Source organism: Metarhizium robertsii (genome assembly GCF_000187425.2).
Source record: "Metarhizium robertsii ARSEF 23 chromosome Unknown MAA_Scf_3, whole genome shotgun sequence".
Taxonomy (NCBI): domain Eukaryota; kingdom Fungi; phylum Ascomycota; class Sordariomycetes; order Hypocreales; family Clavicipitaceae; genus Metarhizium; species Metarhizium robertsii.
In genome coordinates, this window is record NW_011942171.1 from 5,063,544 (window position 1) to 5,081,545 (window position 18,002).

Below are 18,002 nucleotides of genomic sequence, written 5' to 3' on the forward strand. Positions count from 1 at the left end.
AGAAGTGCCTGACAATATGCAAACTCACCCGTCGGCAACGGAGCGGAACAGCTCGTCCGGCATACTCTCGCGACGGCACATCCCGGTCCTTGAAAGCCACGAGCACTTGCAACAGTCTGGTGTAATCAAGTCCGAGGCGTGAGAGTGGCAGAGCCCTGTTATCTGTCTTGGTAACCGGGGACTGGAAGAAAAATTGACCCCTTTGTACAGGCTATCAGCACCTTGCGAGCTGCCCCGCCGAGGAACAGAGAAGCAGACGAAGGAAAAGAAACGAAAAGAAAAGGGAAAGGGAGGAACAAAGGGATAAGGTGAAGTCTGATTAAACAGGCTATATTTTCTGGCATTGAGGGCACACCTAGTCGCAAAATCCGCAATTCTCGGCCGTCTTTGCGAACATGTCAAATTCTCTTCCCAGTGCGCGGTTGACTGCCTGCCGCCGGTGAGGGTGCGAAGAGCATGTTCTGGCCACCTTTATTCGGGGGGTTGATAAGAGCGCCTTTGCGGTAACGGAGCGTTGTACCCGTAACTGTGCTAGCTTTGTACGAAAACACCGTATTGAGGGTTCCAAGACGGAGGTCTCGCAGGCCTGGGTTCGAAGCTTCAAACTGCGGCATCCAGAGTTGCAGTGTAAGAGACCCGAGATCAAAAAAGCCATTCGCGCTGGTGTAGAACTTAATGTCTATAGCCTAGATACTTGATATCAGGAAGTTGAAATGCTCGTCAAGGAATTGGGCATTAATCCGGCTCATCTTTGGAATTTTGATGAAACGCCTCTCTAGCTTGGATAGGCTAATAACAAAGTGAGGATGTTTTCAACGCAAAGGAAGAAAAGCACTTGGCCTGAAACCTTCTAACCGGGGAACGCGAAGTCATTTACATTAGTAGACGCAATCAGGGCGGGAGGAAGACCCATTCCTTCCTTTCTTATTCTCACAGGGAATGGTCATCCTGAGGAATATGCAATGTCCGCTATTGATGATGGCGTTATTCTTACATCTAAGTCGTAGGCTTCAACAATGCCTAAAGAGCCTGGCAGTGGCTGTAGCATTTTAATCATTATTCATTTGGCTAGAGTGAAGATTTGAAAGACTTACGGGAGAATGTTATGGTAAGGGTTCATGAGGAATGCAATAAATAGGCACTAAAGCAAAAACGTGAGCAGAAAGACTTCTTCCGTCGCCTTTGAAAAGAAGCAGCAGATGAAAAAGAAGAGTTGCGAGACCCCGGATTCCTCATCTTGATGGGCAGGCGGCAGCGGTGGAGCGGAGTGTCTTAAGGCAATAGAAGATGACGTTCTTTTAAAGGAAACTCGGATTAGGGCAACTCCAGAGGAGGAAAAAGAGGGTATCAGGAACTTGCAGGAGACATGGAATAAAGCTACTGATGAAAAACGCTTCCTGATGTCAGCAGCAGCGTCAGAAACGGCCCTCCAAGCCATATCGGAAGTTGAGGAGTGTTGGGCAGCGAAGGAAGCAGCGAAGGACGCAGCAAAGGCAGCAACAAGGTCAGATGCCAGGCAGATGCCGAGGTTGAAAGCACAGACAATATGGATACCGGGCCTGCAGACTATATCTCAATTACCACATCTATTTTTACCGTGAGCCGGCCTAAGCCGGCCTAAGCCAACCTAAGTATGCCCGAGTAAGCATGAGCAAGCATGAGTAAGCCTGGGCACCCCCTGAGCTTGTGAAACAGGAGTCTGGTCGGAGGAGGGCCATACATGGCTGTTTCACTGACCAAACTGATTCATGGGGACGGAGCCGTTTGTTGCTGCGGGCGAAGCGGGAGCTTGCTCTCACATGGTGTCCCGAAAGAGCTTTGTACCCGACCGTATTTACTTTAGTGGCCAGTTTAAAATCCATGAGTGCGGTGCAAAGGGAACCGTCGTGGGTACATGTAAGTACATACTCCCCATTCACACAGACATTGATCTATTCAGTGTGCCATGAAGACTGCATCGTGCCAAGTCTCTTTTGCCCACCCGATAGCGCTTAGCCTTTTGTTGCAACTTTTTTTATTCACCACAATAAATGCAAATTGGTCCGGCAGGGGAGAAGAATGTCAGGTGGTCCTGGTTAAATGTTTTCTTGGGAATTGCTACACGGGCCTGAGCCTGAAACTTTGGTTACACGGTCATGACTCTTACACGGGTTCTCTTACACAGACCTGATTTTTACCACATCTGATTGAACCTCCGTTGTGTAGCCCATCCCGTACACCGCCGTGTCTAACCCAAGTACCTGATCTTTCCCTCTGGCAATTGACACGTAGACCTTGAAGCGACTGGTTCTTAGCACCGCGAAGACAATATGCCGATGTGTGTTGCTGCGGTTGGGACCAAATATCGCAGGGCCAGGAGTCCATGGGAACTTGACGAGAATTAAGGGAGGATACAGGTTGTATCATGTATTATTAGGCAATAACATCACTTACTAGAGCCTCAATTATTCGCATTACGTTACACCCATCTCGTTCTCCTTGGTAAATTTTATCATGGTTCTGACGTACAAGATGACATAGATTGCGGACGGGCTTTCCGAAAAGTACTTGACGAGACAGGATCAATTGCGCCCGCAATAGTGAGCGATGAGCCTGTAGTAAATGAGGTTATGCGGCTAGGGGCTCAAGTTAGGGTAGCCAGTTACACTACCTTTGATGCCAAGTACCAGACCCGTTGGTAAATAAAGGTTAAAATTAGGCCCGTAGCAATTCCCGATTAGAATGCTATCAAGCGTCCAAGGCTGTCTGGTGACATTGTAATTCGCCCAGCAATAGCCTACATCGACTCCCATATCCTGCTCCGTAGGGACCCAACCTGTTCGGCTCGGGCAGTGCTATCGGCAGTTGGAATAAACGAGGAACACGGCAGACCATCAATTGTGACCCCTGTCGGAAACGCCAAGGTGTTTTGGGCTTCATTTGTCCCATCGACCGTAGGGGTCTGGTAGGGTATGGCCGATGGGAGCCGCAGAGCTGACGTCACCGTCATGAAGCCAAGATTGAATGGTAGGCCTTGTCTGGCGCACCTGCTTTCACTACTAGGCCACGTGTCGACTCTTGTCATGGGGTGTATGCATACGTGGAACGATATGAGGTATCGGATGAGGATATCGACAGGGATTAAAGCCTGGGAGGATGTCCATGAAATGAGTTGCATAAGAGAGCAGGAAAACACATAATACACACACACACTCAACATTAGTATAAAATTATCATTTCAAGAAATGTGACAGAGTTTATCTCGGGAAATCCTTGGCTTCCAAGGTGGCGCTTGTGTGTGCATTACGGTTCAAGAATGGATCACTTTTATCTTCACTCCCCAACCACCCGCATAAATTCAGGAGGTTCGGCTAGCATTTTATATCCTATAACTGCTAAGAATCTGATGCACAAACAGGTCCGCACTAGTGCGCGGTCGTAAGGACATGTTACTGCCATGTTAGTTGTTGTTGATGGGCCGAGAACATGATGCATCTCGTCTATAGCCCTCACCAGTGCCTTGCAACTGAGCGGAATACATGGAAACTAGTAAGAAGATTCCAGAACCTGTGGTAATGAGCTCTTAGCCAGCTTCAAATTTTGATCGTTATTGTTCACGGGGACCCAATTGATTGCAACTCTGTCTCCTTTTTCTCGCAGTTTTTATACAACCTCGTAGGTCAGCCGTGTATATTCCTAGCTTGACTGCTGAAGTGGGTTCACGATGCTAGGTCTGGCTGCTTTGTCACTTGTCATGACGGTCACGTTACTGTCTGCAACCTTTAGTAGGGATTATAGCCGAATTGCCTATCCCGATATTATCCCTGCTATCCTGCTATATCCCATATAGTATATATCGGATATCGGATAAAGCCATCGCCCTGATCTGATTTGCCACCCGCAACAGGCTTCCTACATCTACTAGATGGAATGAGAGCTTTCCACAAGCCCTCATGTAAAGCCCTTGTCACATAACGTAATATAAACCGGCACAGCTGTAACAAAGAAGCATGTCTAATACAATCTCAAAACTACGAGTCATTGGTGATACCCGCAGCATTGTAAAAAGCAACGACTTACCCCATTCTGAGGTACTGCACATATTATCTGATATTACACCGTGACTACCTACGTAGGTATGTATGCGTGGCTAAAAGTGGGGGGAATTATACTTCATATGGAGACCGCTGACTTTTCAGTTTCATTGAATGGCAAGGTGAATACCCGCATCGAATCATTTTACGGAAAGGGACTATAATCCGTTAATGCTAATTAATGCAGGATTATCTCTTTAGCTGCCTAATAGCTCGTGGGGCCTCTTTTGCCATACAATGTTCTTCGGTAAATGAGTCTCCACGAGCTATTGGGCAGCTAAAGAGATGACTAGTTGACATGTAGGGACTCCACACATCGTGCATCGTCTTGCATGACACTCGGGAGGTGGGGGTGGGGGTGGGTGTCCTAGTAGAAGGTTAAAACCGGACAGTCGTGGACCTTGGGTCTATGTCTAGATTTATTAACCCATAGGCCACTACCGGTAGGGATGCAGGTTCACTTTAATTGTGCGCTAATGCAAAAAATTAATTGGATAAGCTGCACGGAAGCTGTCCGGTCTGATCAGATTCTAAGCTGTGCCAAATATGAAGGCGGGTCAACCTCAACCACTCAACATTGACCCGGATTAATTTAGATGGTCGGGGAGTAAGGATGAAAGACTTCAACCCTGTGAATCAGATAATAGGACGCAATATGCACGAATGCATAATAACAGTTTTCTCCACAATAGTACCACCGTATTTCTAACACCTCCCCTGACAGACGGACACCTATATATCCCCTAAAAGCAGCGAAGACTGCATGTATAATCATGTAAATACAGGGATTGGTTAGCAATTAAAAGCTTGATTTTAAAAGTCGACGTTGTTTCTCAGTATTTTATATTATTAAAAAAAGTTCCAATAAAAATCCAAGTTACAAAGAGCTATATTAGTTACTAATGTCACTCGAGCTCATTAGCTCCTGGCCGTGGCGTTGTGCATTCTGTCAACTTGACTCTGTATATGTCAGCCTACAGGTTCGGATCTCACCACTCTCGATGGTTTCGGGTCAGGTCAAAAACAGAAGACGAGCCAAATTAGTCCTTGGTAGGATTGGCGAGACCACTATCCCTGGACGACTAGTTGCGCACTATGTTGGTTTCGATGCCGCTTCCGCGTATCTTCAGGGGAGATGCTTCATACATTCCACAAAATCCCCATGTCGACTAGTATATAGTCATGCATGTAATGTGAGAGAAACATTACGACTGCATGGTTCTCAACGCTGCGCCGGATACCTTGAACCCTGCTCTCCGGGATCTGTTAAAAATGTCTGGCTGGCCTTTCTCGGTGCGATCAAACTCTCCTCTTACATCTACAGGGGTACCTACCTTGTAGGCAGTTAGTGGCGTAGGAAATAGATACAGGTATTTTTACGTTGATTAAACCAATTGACCCTCTATAAAATCCCGAGCCCTGCTGCGCCGTCGTGGCATGGCAACCTCCCAAGCAGCCATATCGGAGCGTGGCACAACATAGGTAGGGCTTAGCATGTGAGAAGTGACCAGCAATTCCCGCATAGCTTCAACTTCAAAGCTCGCCAAGAGCCCCTGGAGACAAGGCCCCCTGTAACTCTGCAACTATTTCTCCCCAGAAGTGGCCCAACTCGCAATCTCACAGCATCCGACAGGGGTAGAGGGCATCGTTGCAACAGACACCCGGACAAAGGCACCCAAGACAGCATAAACAACAGTCTCTCAGCCCCTTCAGAAGAAGAGGATGACACAGAAATACCCACCCCGACTTTTCATCTAGGAGCTGAGAATTATGAAAACGTAAAAGGAAAAGACTAGACATACGCGCAAAAGTTCTCAGAAGCTACGCAGCAGCAACCACAGCCTATACTCGACATTTCACTACGGAACACAGACTATATCGCCAATAAGTTCCAGAATAGCCTCCTCTACAATTGGAATCAATTTATCTACGTAAAGGAACCCTTAGCACCAGAAACCCGGCTCAGGCCAGCTCCAAGCGCACTCACGGAAACAAACAAACCTACGCCGCCGGTCATGGCCGCCATAAAAATTACACCAGGACCAAAAAGTCGGTGAGCTTCGCCAACATCATGAAAAATACCTCGAGTCAAGCACCAAGGCATGTACACTTAACACCCCCACCGCCGCCAAAGCACAACTATCGCGGATCGTACCGATCGCGGGCTCTTCTCCGCTTAATAAAGAGTGGCTCCTCCTTCCTGAAGAAAGGTCGACGTTCTACAGATCCGCCTCGCACTAAAGGATATGCTTGCTATTACATACCGGGACATCCAAGACATTAAGCCAATAAATGCAGGATGGGTAATTATTCCCTAGAATGAGAAAATCCAGGAGCTTAGCCTTGAGAAGCAGAATATATAGGGCTTATATATTAACCTAGATATTACAGAGAAGTACATCTTATGACACACTTACCTGATTAAGAACTTCCTGGGACGGCACTACTCTGGATTTGAAGACCATTATTCAAAAGAAACTTCAGCCTAAACACGGCAAAAGCCAGAACGATGGCACGTCTCATGAAAGCCTAACAAGGCACGAAGACACGACCAAACCTACACTGCTAGTTCCCTCCCTGACACCAGAGCAACTTCCACTTTCTAGGACAAGGAAGCTACTTATTGCAACTTAATAAACCAAAGCAACTCTCACAATACACTCACTGCTGGAACTTTAACCCGCTAAAACTCTATTTCGCTATAAAATTCTGCCTATGTGCGCTGTGGTGTCGAGGATAACTTGCATAGCACTGACAGCTGGGATAATAGGCTCAAGTGCGTTAAATGCTACGGCGCACACGAAGCCAACTACCAGAGCTGCTTCTCCTGCTCACAGCAACTCCGCGATAGCTTCCAGAACTTTCAAAGATCAGCCACTCTACGCTAAATCACTAGGATAAGAGAACTTTAAAGAGAATAATAATACACAGCTAATTGATAGTAACTGACTGCTTCTAGCCAAAAAAAACAGGGCGATAAAGGCGACCGCCTCTAATAGGAGGATAAAATGCGCGGTCCTAAGATGATTCACATAATCGAAATAAACCCAGTAAATAACGTAAATCACGAGGAGAAAGGAGGAGAGGTATCCAAGAGATAGAGGAAGAGGGGGACGATAAAGAAGAAGCAGAGAAGAAGAGATAAAAGAAGACCTTCCTCCACCAATACAGTCTCGCTCACCAAGCACTAACAAAAACACAGCGCCAACACACCACGGCTTAACACCACACCTATAACACTAGAATAAATGGACTGGGAATAATCACCAAGCAGGGGCCTGTGAATAGTACCAGCATGACCAGGAACTCGCCAATACCTTGCCATTAAGAAGCAGTATTAACCTTGACCCTGAATCAACGATATTGAACCACCTAGCGAAGCTATCGCCTAGGAAGAAATTAAAGTATACATCACCAGACAACCCTTAACCTCACACTCACCCCGCCGCAGCCCTCCACTAGCAACCTGAAGGCAAGACCAGTATCCAGCAAAATACGACAAATCTCCACACGCGGGCGTCAACGAAAGCCCTTTCAGTCCGAAAACCAGCAAAGACTACGCTGAAAATCTCAATCATATCATGCCTCGGCATCGTTTTGCTATGTGTAAAGTGGAAAGACCCACGCGTCAACCAAGCATGGGCTACGCGGTACCGACTCATGACGCGGTACCTAAGCTACTGATTAGCGAGCTCCCTTCTCTGCATAATGCATTGTCCCATATTTGTCTCAAGTATTGCCTGATAAATGACCTGTTTAGTTTAATCCACTAGGTTACCTTGCGTCTTGGGCGCTTAGATCAAAAAATTTGGCAAAAACTTTTGGTATATAAGAGCGTAGGTCCAACGCTCATCATGGACAAACTACCAATCCAACCATCTTTCACTACTTGATCATTCTCACAATTCAATTTATTCATCAACAGTCTACCGAGTCAATATGCAGTATACTCAGCTTATCTTTGCCACTTTTGCCACTCTGGCCCTGGCAGCGCCTCAGAGCGACTTCATGCCGGGAGACGTTATGGTACGCGAATCCTGACTACTGACAAACATACATGCTTCTTGTTGTTTGTTTTATCTTGATGTCGATGTTAGGAAAGGAGCTAATTTTTCCCTCAACTCTAGACGGTCAAGGAGGTTGTGAAAGACGCCGATGGCGGTGTCAGTTGCACCGAAGCAAATGTAACAGAACCTCCAACGCCCTCTACTAAAATTTACAGTGGCTGATACGATAGTCGAACCAGAATGAACTATCCTGCTCTTCCACTCGAGATGTAAGCCATTGCACACTGTTTTGCTAAGCGTTCTGGATAAAGCCAGGTCACTAACTGGACTACAATATAGCCAAATAACGATGGCCTTACTCCTCTCTGCGAGGTCAAGGGCGTGAGCACAAGTCCTCCCTGTACCTGACGAGCTTGTGAAGGAAATATAGCCTGGTTGCTAATCGTGTCTGGTCTGAATAGTGCACCTGCACCATGGGCTTCCGGGATTTCGCGGTAAGTTCCTTCCATCCGGAATCTCGTACTAGATCTCTAACAAGTTGATCGATTATAGCAACATTATACGTGCAAATACCTGTCCTAAGAAGCGACCGGACTACTCTCCGGTGGGATATTTGCGCCCGACGCCTGATGCTTTATCCCAGACGTGACGGATGGACTGGAGGCAAATTATCTTTCTCGTGGAATGGCAAATAGGATTAACATCTGGTCTTTTGTCCTTTCTCATATACCAGACTCTTAATTGCCCAACACAATGAACGAGTCGGTTAGTTATATCAGTAGCTACCAACATACAAAAAACATTTTTTTTTCTTCTAGCGTTTTCATGCCACGAACCCTTTTTAACATTTTGAGACTCTTCGCATGTTTTGGTTGGTATATCGTGCAACACCCACGTATTGTTGTATCGTGATACAGAGCCGTTGAAAATAACGCAAAAGAGGGGTGTTATTGAATCTAATCTTGACGTAGCTCAGGTAGTAAAAGTACACCAGTGTGCAATGGCGGCCTCGACGCTTCAATGTTGCGCCTTGACTAACTGCGACAAGGCCACTCGCCGTGAGTGCTGGACCTCGCTTATTAATGACTAGATGGAATTCTGTAGTAATGCTAAGAGTGCATGTTTTACATAAATTCAAGCTGTATAGTTTGTCTCGCGTGTAAAAATGCTATAGGGTTACTACTTGATGTCCTATTTGGCCGCCGGGCTCACCAGCGATGCATCAAGACACAAGTTGATACAGGCTGTCGATTCGGCTTTCATTTGCCAAATATCGAGTCACCACTTCTTCCACCGAGCCCCAAAGCACCGGAATCAACGGTTGTCCTTTTACGCCCCAAGACATATCTCAGGGCAATGAGAACATGCAGTCGCTCAAGGACCAAGAACATCTTCCCCCCTTTAGATCACACCGCTTCAGCAGGTGTAAATGACGGCGGGCGCTGTGTTGGTAACTGGGCGAGTTACGAATTTTGGGTTTTTGAAAGATATCCACCATGTGGTGTGCATGTACTTGGGGAAGCATGTATTCAATAATGATGACCCCGAGATCAGAACAATTATCATGCCTCTAGGTGAAAATTACAGACCCCTGGGCGATATCGCAAACCTGACTCTTGCTAAGCCCGATATGAGCAAAACAGATATTTCCACTGTGAATTGTTTACTCCTAATTACAGTATACCTTCTCATCAGTTCCGGTGGTGAAGCTGCGACGACGCATTTCGGGGCAGCTCTTCAAGTAGCACATGCCCTGCTGGAGAAACATTTCTCATTGAATTGTAGCAATGTCTTGGCCACGGATATTTCGGGTCCCGTTGGGCCCTACCCTGAAAGGAAGAAAACTAGACCAGGTGTACCGGGGGATTGCGAAAACCAGCAGTCAATAGAGGGCAAAGTTGAAAACTGGGAGCAAGTTGTCGATCATCCAGATCCAATGTGTGGATACTGGTCCACAGTCTTTTGCGAGTGAAGAAATCAGCCGAGTCGCATTTGACAGCAGCTGTACAATAACTGTGTAATCATGTGTGTAAATAATTACAAAAACGGAGCAAACGATATGACGGGCCGAGCGTCTTTCATCTCAAGGAGTCATTGTCTCACCACCAATCACAACCCTTGCACGGTATTTCAGGGTCACTGCCGCCACGATAGAGATGGAATTAAAAAAAGAACAATGAGTAAAGCCATGTCCAATTACGTTACAGCTAGTTATTTTCTTGCATGCCTGATGGTTCAGCATCAGAGACCTTGATGGCTTCCAAACCATCAAGGTAGGCCGGGAACGGCAAGGTGTCGTGCAAGTCTAAAAATGACAACAACAGGATGAACATGGGCAACTCATAAGGGTTCTCTTTAAGGTAAAGACATGACAAAGAGCCATTTAATAAGAGGCCCCTACCCCAATCAATGGGCGGGTGAGCGTGCCCCTGAATTCTTGTCTGCTTGACGTCCTACGCTAGTTCAAAAGCCCAAAGAATTTACAAATAATTCACAACAGTCTCCTAATCGATCCTGTCTTAAATTTGGACTCGCCAATGGCGGATACAGAGGTCTTTGATGTCATCATCGTGGGCGCTGGGCCATGCGGACTCGCAACCGCCGCCCGCCTCCGCGAGCACACGCCAGCTGCCCTCTTCACGGATGAGGAGCATCGCAGATTTCACTGGATCGGCAAGTATGGTAACAAGGTCAGCTTGAAGCATGTTCGGAGCGGAAAGACGTCTTCGCCACGGGGCAAGACACGACCAGAATACAAGATGATGGTTCTTGACGGCACCGACGACAAGTGGCTAGGCCGCTGGAATGAGCTCTTTGGGCTGTACGATATTTCCCATTTGAGGAGCCCAATGTTGTGGCATGTTGATCCTCTTGATCGCGATTCCTTGCTGGCTCACGCGTACTCGGAGAACCGGGAAAACGAGCTGGTTGAGATTCGCAACTGCGTAGGCAAGGAGATTAGCAAGCATGCCAAGAAGAAGGCGGGAAGTCGGCACTGCGGCAAAAAGTAAGTGACTTTTGTTTAAAAAGATGCTAGGAGGGAAGCGGGTGTTTTGTATTGGAAACTGACAAGCTGAAAAAGACAGGAAGCTCGAATTGCTATTAATCTGCGCGAGAGAAACGACTATTATACGCCTTCGCGGTCGTTGTTTTGCGATCATTGTGAGCATGTTGCCACGAGATATTGTCTGGACAGCAGTATAATCAGAAAGGACATGTTGGTAGATGTTGACTATGGTATTGTACGAGGAGTGTCGATTGAAGATCGGAGTCTGTTTACAGTTACGACCTCTTCCGGCCGCTTTTACTCCAAGACGGTGGTTCTTGGCGTGGGCGCTGCCAACAAGCCTGACATTCCCAGAATGCCATCTATGCCCAAGGACATGCAGAATCTCCGCCAAGCTTGCCACAGCATGCAAATCAAGACGTTTCCCGACCCCATTGTTCAGCAAAGAATCGCGGCTGGTCAACGAACCAACGTTCTTGTGGTAGGGGGCGGGCTGACATCTGCTCAGCTCTCCGACCTTGCCATTCGCAGGGGCGTAACCAAAGTATGGCATATGATGCGCGGACCATGCCGGGTGAAGCATTTCGATGTCGACCTCGAGTGGATGGGCAAGTACAAGAATACAGAGCAAGCGCGGTTTTGGCTTGCCGACTCGGACGAAGAGAGACTGGAGATTATCAAGGAGGCAAGGGGTGGTGGCAGCATCACACCTCTTTTCCACAAGCGCCTACGGAAGCATGTCGCGTCGGGACGACTGGAACTCTTTGAGCGAACATGTCTGCTCGATACGACGTTTGTAGAAGGTGAAGATGGTGCCGGCGGGACGTGGACGGTCGCAACGGATCCGCCCGTGGCCGATATGCCATGTTTCGACTACATCTATTTTGCTACCGGGATCCAGACCGACGTCTCCAAATTGCCTTATTTGAAGACGATGCGGGACAAGTACCCAATCGACAGCTACGGGGGCTTCCCTTGCGTCAATGACGATTTAATGTGGAACAACGACGTCCCCTTGTTTCTCCTGGGAAGACTGTCGGCGCTGAAACTGGGACCGGCTGCTCCCAATATCGGTGGCGCGAAGCTGGGGGCCGAACGAGTGGCCTGGGCCATTGAAGCCACAATCAGACCTTCGGGGTGGGAAGAAGGGGAAGGGGAGCAAGAAGAGAAGAATGGCGGCATGGCGGGCTATCTTTCAGGCCATGGGAATATGTATAGCGCTCTTGCGGCGGAAGCCAGCGAACAGTCGTGAGGAGCCATGAGGATGACGACGAAAAGCAGACGTGTCATGTTACTATAAAGGGAAATAATATAGTTTCTGCCGATCAACCGAGACAAAATCGCAGTCGTGTTTACTTGTCCTAGTTCTAGCGACAGAACGAGACGTTGCATGGCAGATGGCAGATCGACTGCAACAGCACAACCAGCTAACCACTCCTTTGTTCTGGAATGTCCCCAATGGTGCATGGGAAAAATGGGGAATTATTTGCTAAACTGCCTGATGTGGCAATCGGGGTCAGCCAAGTTGCATCGCCACACAATCCGTTGTGCCTTGAATCCCGCGCCCTATGACGTTATTCAGTTGCCGTTTATCCGGCGGCGACGAAACTCACAGTTATAAGCACCATGGCACTCATTTGATGTCAAAGCATACACATTATGGGAAAGATGCCCAAGTTCAACAGCCGTAAATATTGAGTTGTCTTTTGATCACTTGTCGACATGGTCTCGGAGCATGTTCTCAAACTTGTTGGGCAAACCGACACGGTAACCTCAATCTGGGCAAAGGACCCTTCCAGGCCTCCGAGCGACATCATCAAGCAGCTTTATGGGCACCTTGAAAGAGATCGTAACTGCGATGGAAGCAAGCATCGACAACCTGCTTCGCCAGAAGCACAAGACGCGGCGCTGAAGTGCGGCAACTGGGGACCAACCAAGCCAAGCCCTCTCTTCTTGCAAGCATTCGCAGATGCTTTAAACTGCTTGGGCCCCGATCCGCTCTCCGGAGTTGTGTCGCCGCCATTGATGGGGTCGCATGGCACCGTACCGCTTACCGTCATAGCTCCTGTAGCAGACATTATTAGGCACTGCTCCAACCTCATCGTCCGGGCTGAGAGAGAAGTCTTCTTCATCACATGTGCTTGGTCGCCCTCCATCGCCCAGCGACTGATCCGAAGCGCGTTGATCGAGCTGTCGAGACGATCAGTCGCTCGAGGGCAGCGGGTGACTGTCAACCTCATGTACGACAGCGCAGGGCCGTCAAACATACCCGACTCACATCACAGAGTGAAACCGGAGAGCTACACATCCAAATCCGTACAGCTTCCCGGCCCAGACGAGATTCCCAATGTCGACCTCGAGGTTACGAGTCTACACACCCTGCCGTTGGGAACACAACATGCCAAGTTTTGCGTCGTGGATCGCAAGATTGCCGCAGTCATGAGCAACAACATGCAGGACAATGATAACCTCGAAATGATGGTGCACGTAGAGGGTCCGATTGTTGATAGCATCCTCGACACAGCCATCATTACGTGGTACAAGAGTCTCAACTCGCCGCTGCCGCCGCATCATCAAGCCTCGGCATCCGCGGGCGGGTTGCCGACCAAGGATCACCAAGATCTGTATCTCGAGCGCTCACCGGGCAAGACGGCAAACGACGTCGCGCTTGCCGGAGAGGCGCAGACGCAGCTCGCAAAACACACGCCAGAGGAACCGCACTACGACCAGGATATCGCGGGTGAAGTTGTGCGAATCCAGAGCAGCTACTCGGTCCAGGCGGACGAGACTCGCCTACAAGCCGTCAACAGACAGCTCAACATCCCTGTCAAGACGCCAATTGCCCCGACGGGCCCGGAGATAGCTGACGGCGACGAGATGACACCATACATGGCGTCTACCGGCGCGCCGGGCCCCGTGCCCATGGCCATGGTGTCGCGCCCTCCGTATGGATGCTTCGACTCCAGCAACGGCTACGTCCCACAAAACGAGGCATGGCTGTCTCTTATCCGCAACGCGCGGGAGACGGTATTCATCCAGACGCCGGATCTCAATGCGGAGCCGCTGCTTCACGAACTGAGGGCGGCTCTCGGGCGCGGGGTCCAAGTCACGTACTACGTGTGCTTTGGGTACAATGACTTGGGGGAGATGATTCCGGGCCAGGGAGGCACCAACGATCAAGTGTCCAAGTCGCTGGTCGACTCGTTGCCGCCAGAGGGTCCGGAGCGAGCCCTGCTCCGGGTGTACAATTACGTGGGAAAGGACCAGGACCACCCCATCCACCACAGCTTCAAGGCACGCTCATGTCATGTCAAGCTGCTGATTGCCGACGGCAGGGTCGGCATTCAAGGCAGCGGCAATCAGGACACGCAGTCGTGGTTCCATAGCCAAGAGGTCAACATCATGGTGGACAGCCGGGATGTGTGTGGTGAGTGGATGAGGGGAATCGACAGGAACCAGAACACAAACGTGTTTGGCAGGGTCGCAGACGATGGCATCTGGAGAGACAAGGACGGGCTCCCGGGCAAGGGGTACATGGGCAACCCTGGAAAGGTCCAAGGGCTCGTCAAAGGTGTTGTTGGCATGGTGGCCAAGATGGAAGGGCTGGGTGGGTTTTAGCAGGGGAGTGTTGGTCTTGTTTACTCTGCTGCGTTGCCAGCGCCTTTTGTATATACAATGTCTAGTAAGGCCGTCTCTAATTGACACCAGAGGTGACTGAGTAATAGAGAATGATGGCTGTTGCCCCACGAAGAATTGGCTACATGGCGTTGAGGAATCTCGCAACCGTACGTGGCGCCAAAGACAAAAACAGTATCCTGCGGCGAGGCGCTGGGGTAAATGGAGATGTCAAAGCAGGTACCATGATTCCAAGGTATAGTTCCGGGCAATATAGTAGGGCTGGCACCTTTTGCGCCCGCACAACATGGCCGCGCCCGAGTAATCCACCGAACTATCAGGGGCTGGGTGCGTCTGGCGCCGGTATTGGTCTTGTTGGTGCGCGATTCATGCCTCTGTCGCACAAAAACGCCACATGTAATCTGGTGTCTTGGTATATATCCTGTGCAAGTTGACAGCCTCCAGTCTACGGCCCACCAGAGTGCCGGTTCCCCGGTTCTGAGGATTGTTGGGGATGACTCGAGGTTTGTTCCAGTTTCCAACTTATCCTGAACAATCTGCGGGATATATGCTTTGGCGTCTTCTCCACCATATACAAGTAAGCCATTATACCTTGGGTTATACGAATGCAGTTTGGTGTATGTACGGAGTAACCTGCTTTGTCTTACCCAACAGTCAGCCGAGACTCCCCTCGAGCTAGAGGATAGTAAGCTCGATAGTAAGACTGCGCCCGGCGGGTTCTGCCAGGGCCAGTATGGATGACAAGAGAAGACCCAATTGCAACACTTACAGTGTCGCGTCAGATTAACTCTCTTTATGCGAGTGGAGTTGGAGCGTGCATACACATCGTACCACCCCCCTGGTTGGAGTTGCTTACCATCTGTCGACGACTTGGCCTTGCAACCAACGAGTTGCATCTTGAACGCTCTTTGGCTCACTTATTAAAATACCTGACCGCTTGATGTTACGCGGCCTGGCTCATGAGATGCTCCGATGCTACTCCCTTTCTCTCTTTTTGCTGCCCGTCACTCCGCCCCATGTAACGCGGTGGCCCGAAGCAATCCCAAGTTGCCGACAACGATACCAGACAACGCAGCATAGTACAGAATGGATGCCGCAAAGCGTCGATCCGAGAGGCTGGCCTGTGACCGGTGCCACGGGCAGAAGCTCCGCTGTACCAGAGCCTCGGGCCATAGCAAGGCATGCCAACGATGCGTCAAGGCGGGCGAGAAATGCACCTACAGCCCTCCGCTGCGTCTTGGTCGTCCTATTAATAAGACTTCGCAGACGCACACGCAGCCGCATAATGAGAATAGCCCGGAGAGCCAGTCGTCGTTGACGTCGGCATCCGAGCCGACCCATGGTTCTGTTGATCACTTCGATGTCTCCTTGGCTTCCCACACGTCACCATCCATGTCCGGCATGGAGGGCCTTGACAGGCGCATCACCGACTTACTTTACCCAGATCTGCAAAGCAGTATGTAACCGTAGCATATCCCCCTCCTTATCGCCTCGTACATGGTTACAGCGAGGAGCTAACATGTCCAAACAGCAGCCCCCAACAGCTCTCCCGTCTCATCAACCGTCGTAGTTTCGTCAGGATGCGACTCGGCGACGCTGGCGACGCCCTGCCACGAAGCAGACATGTTTGACGATGCCTTTCTTGACAGCGGGTTCTTCTCCAGCGATTTTGGGCAATTAAAGGAGACCTCGACGACTACAGTCGGCGACAGCAGCGTGGTCGACCAGAGTCAACAACAACAACCATTCACTCACTGCAACCTCGATGACTTGGGCGTATATCCCGCCAACAATCCCAGGTCTTCGCCCAATCCGGCCCAGCCCGGCAGCGGCAGCAGCTCTACACAAATACACCTGTTACGCCTCCTTAGCAGGCTGCAAGACACTCCGTTGTTGTGCCTGATAGAAGAACCCGGCGGCTTCGCCCAGGCCATCGAAGAGACGGCCAAGGTTTCGAATATCCTCCTCGACATCATAGACAGCCTCATTGGCCCCATGCTAGCATCGCCGTCTACCGACGCACAATGCGGGTGCAAAAAGACAATGTACACGTGCTCACACGCGGCGGCCCAGGTCAAAGATGCCGCCAATACAAACATCACCGTGTTTCTCACCATTGTCACATGCTACGTGCAGATCCTGCAAAACATCCAGGCCCTGTCCACAAGGCTCTGCGAGATAGTCAGGTCCAACGACCCGGAGAGGACGCTGCGCAATCTGGCATGCATACAGATCGGCTCGTGTGGCACTTCGCTCGCCACCCCGGCCATCCAGGCCTCCATGATTGCCCAGCTGCTGTCCCAGCTGCTGCGAGAAATCCAGAAGAAGGTTGCGCAGCTGAGCTGCGTGACCATGGGGTATCCCCTGCATATGCAAATTCGCCGAGGGCCTGGCAGCTCCTCCTTTACAGACATCATCAGCCATGTAAATAGCGACATTGTGAATATAGACGCCCAAGTAAACAGTGAGCTAAGTGATATATTACAAAATTGCTAAACTGTATTAATAGTTGTTAGCTAATATGCATCACGTTGCTAGTTTTGGTACTTGAGAATATAATGTTAATCTCTAGACATGCCATATTTTGCGAGATACTCTGGTTATCGTATATCGGCAATTGATGTGTATGTACTTGAGCCAAGACCGGCTCGCGGATAATCGGCTGGCGAAGCGAGGCAATGCTAGCTGGATGGGACTACCGAGGTTCAGACTCAGGCGACAGCGGGGCGTTTATATTGAATTGACCTCTTGAATACAGGGAGCCTGAGTGGTTACTCTGGAATCTCCATCGTATGTAACCTTGCATCGTCTTATTACAGTTATACAAGGTCCGTAAGACACCTTACAATTCCCGGCTCCGGAGGCGTTATTCACAATTTTGCCAAGACGGATGACTACGAGCAAATCTTGGCAAGATACTCACAATCGTATTTGATCCATTGTACCAATTCGAGCGCCGGAAAAGCTATGTACTATATATGCAGAGAAGGTAGACGTCGCCCCATATTCTATAGGTGTATCTATATTTAGAATAAGCCTCCATGCCAGATGCTGCATAGTAAATACCATTTTAAATACCATTCTATGGAATACAATATACGTGACAACTTGCTCTCTGTATACTATATTGATCAATGCCCATAGTCTCGAGCCACCTGCACAGTACATTCAACTTCATGTCTTTGTAACCTCAAGTGCTGCTAGAGAGATTAATGCCTCCCCATGTCCGGCTGGCGAGATTGCAACCGTTTCCACAACAGCCCACTACCAGCCGGACTC

At 49.4% G+C, this 18,002-nt stretch overlaps 3 protein-coding genes across 3 annotated transcripts; all 3 read left to right on the forward strand.

Annotated features, from left to right (window-relative positions):
* Positions 1–10,617: 10,617 nt before the first annotated feature.
* MAA_08511 (FAD binding domain protein) lies at positions 10,618–12,339 on the forward strand (the record flags this gene model as incomplete). Its single annotated transcript, XM_007826509.1, has 2 exons — positions 10,618–11,087; positions 11,163–12,339. 2 exons carry the CDS (start codon positions 10,618–10,620, stop codon positions 12,337–12,339), a joined length of 1,647 nt encoding a protein of 548 aa, XP_007824700.1.
* Positions 12,340–12,809: 470 nt separating this feature from the next.
* MAA_08512 (IQ calmodulin-binding protein) lies at positions 12,810–14,705 on the forward strand (the record flags this gene model as incomplete). Its single annotated transcript, XM_007826510.1, has 1 exon — positions 12,810–14,705. The coding sequence occupies one exon, from the start codon at positions 12,810–12,812 to the stop codon at positions 14,703–14,705; it is 1,896 nt and encodes a 631-aa protein (XP_007824701.1).
* A 1,104-nt stretch (positions 14,706–15,809) lies between these two features.
* Positions 15,810–17,219, forward strand: MAA_11024 (uncharacterized protein; the record flags this gene model as incomplete). Its single annotated transcript, XM_011412969.1, has 2 exons — positions 15,810–16,179; positions 16,255–17,219. 2 exons carry the CDS (start codon positions 15,810–15,812, stop codon positions 17,217–17,219), a joined length of 1,335 nt encoding a protein of 444 aa, XP_011411271.1.
* Positions 17,220–18,002: the final 783 nt, after the last annotated feature.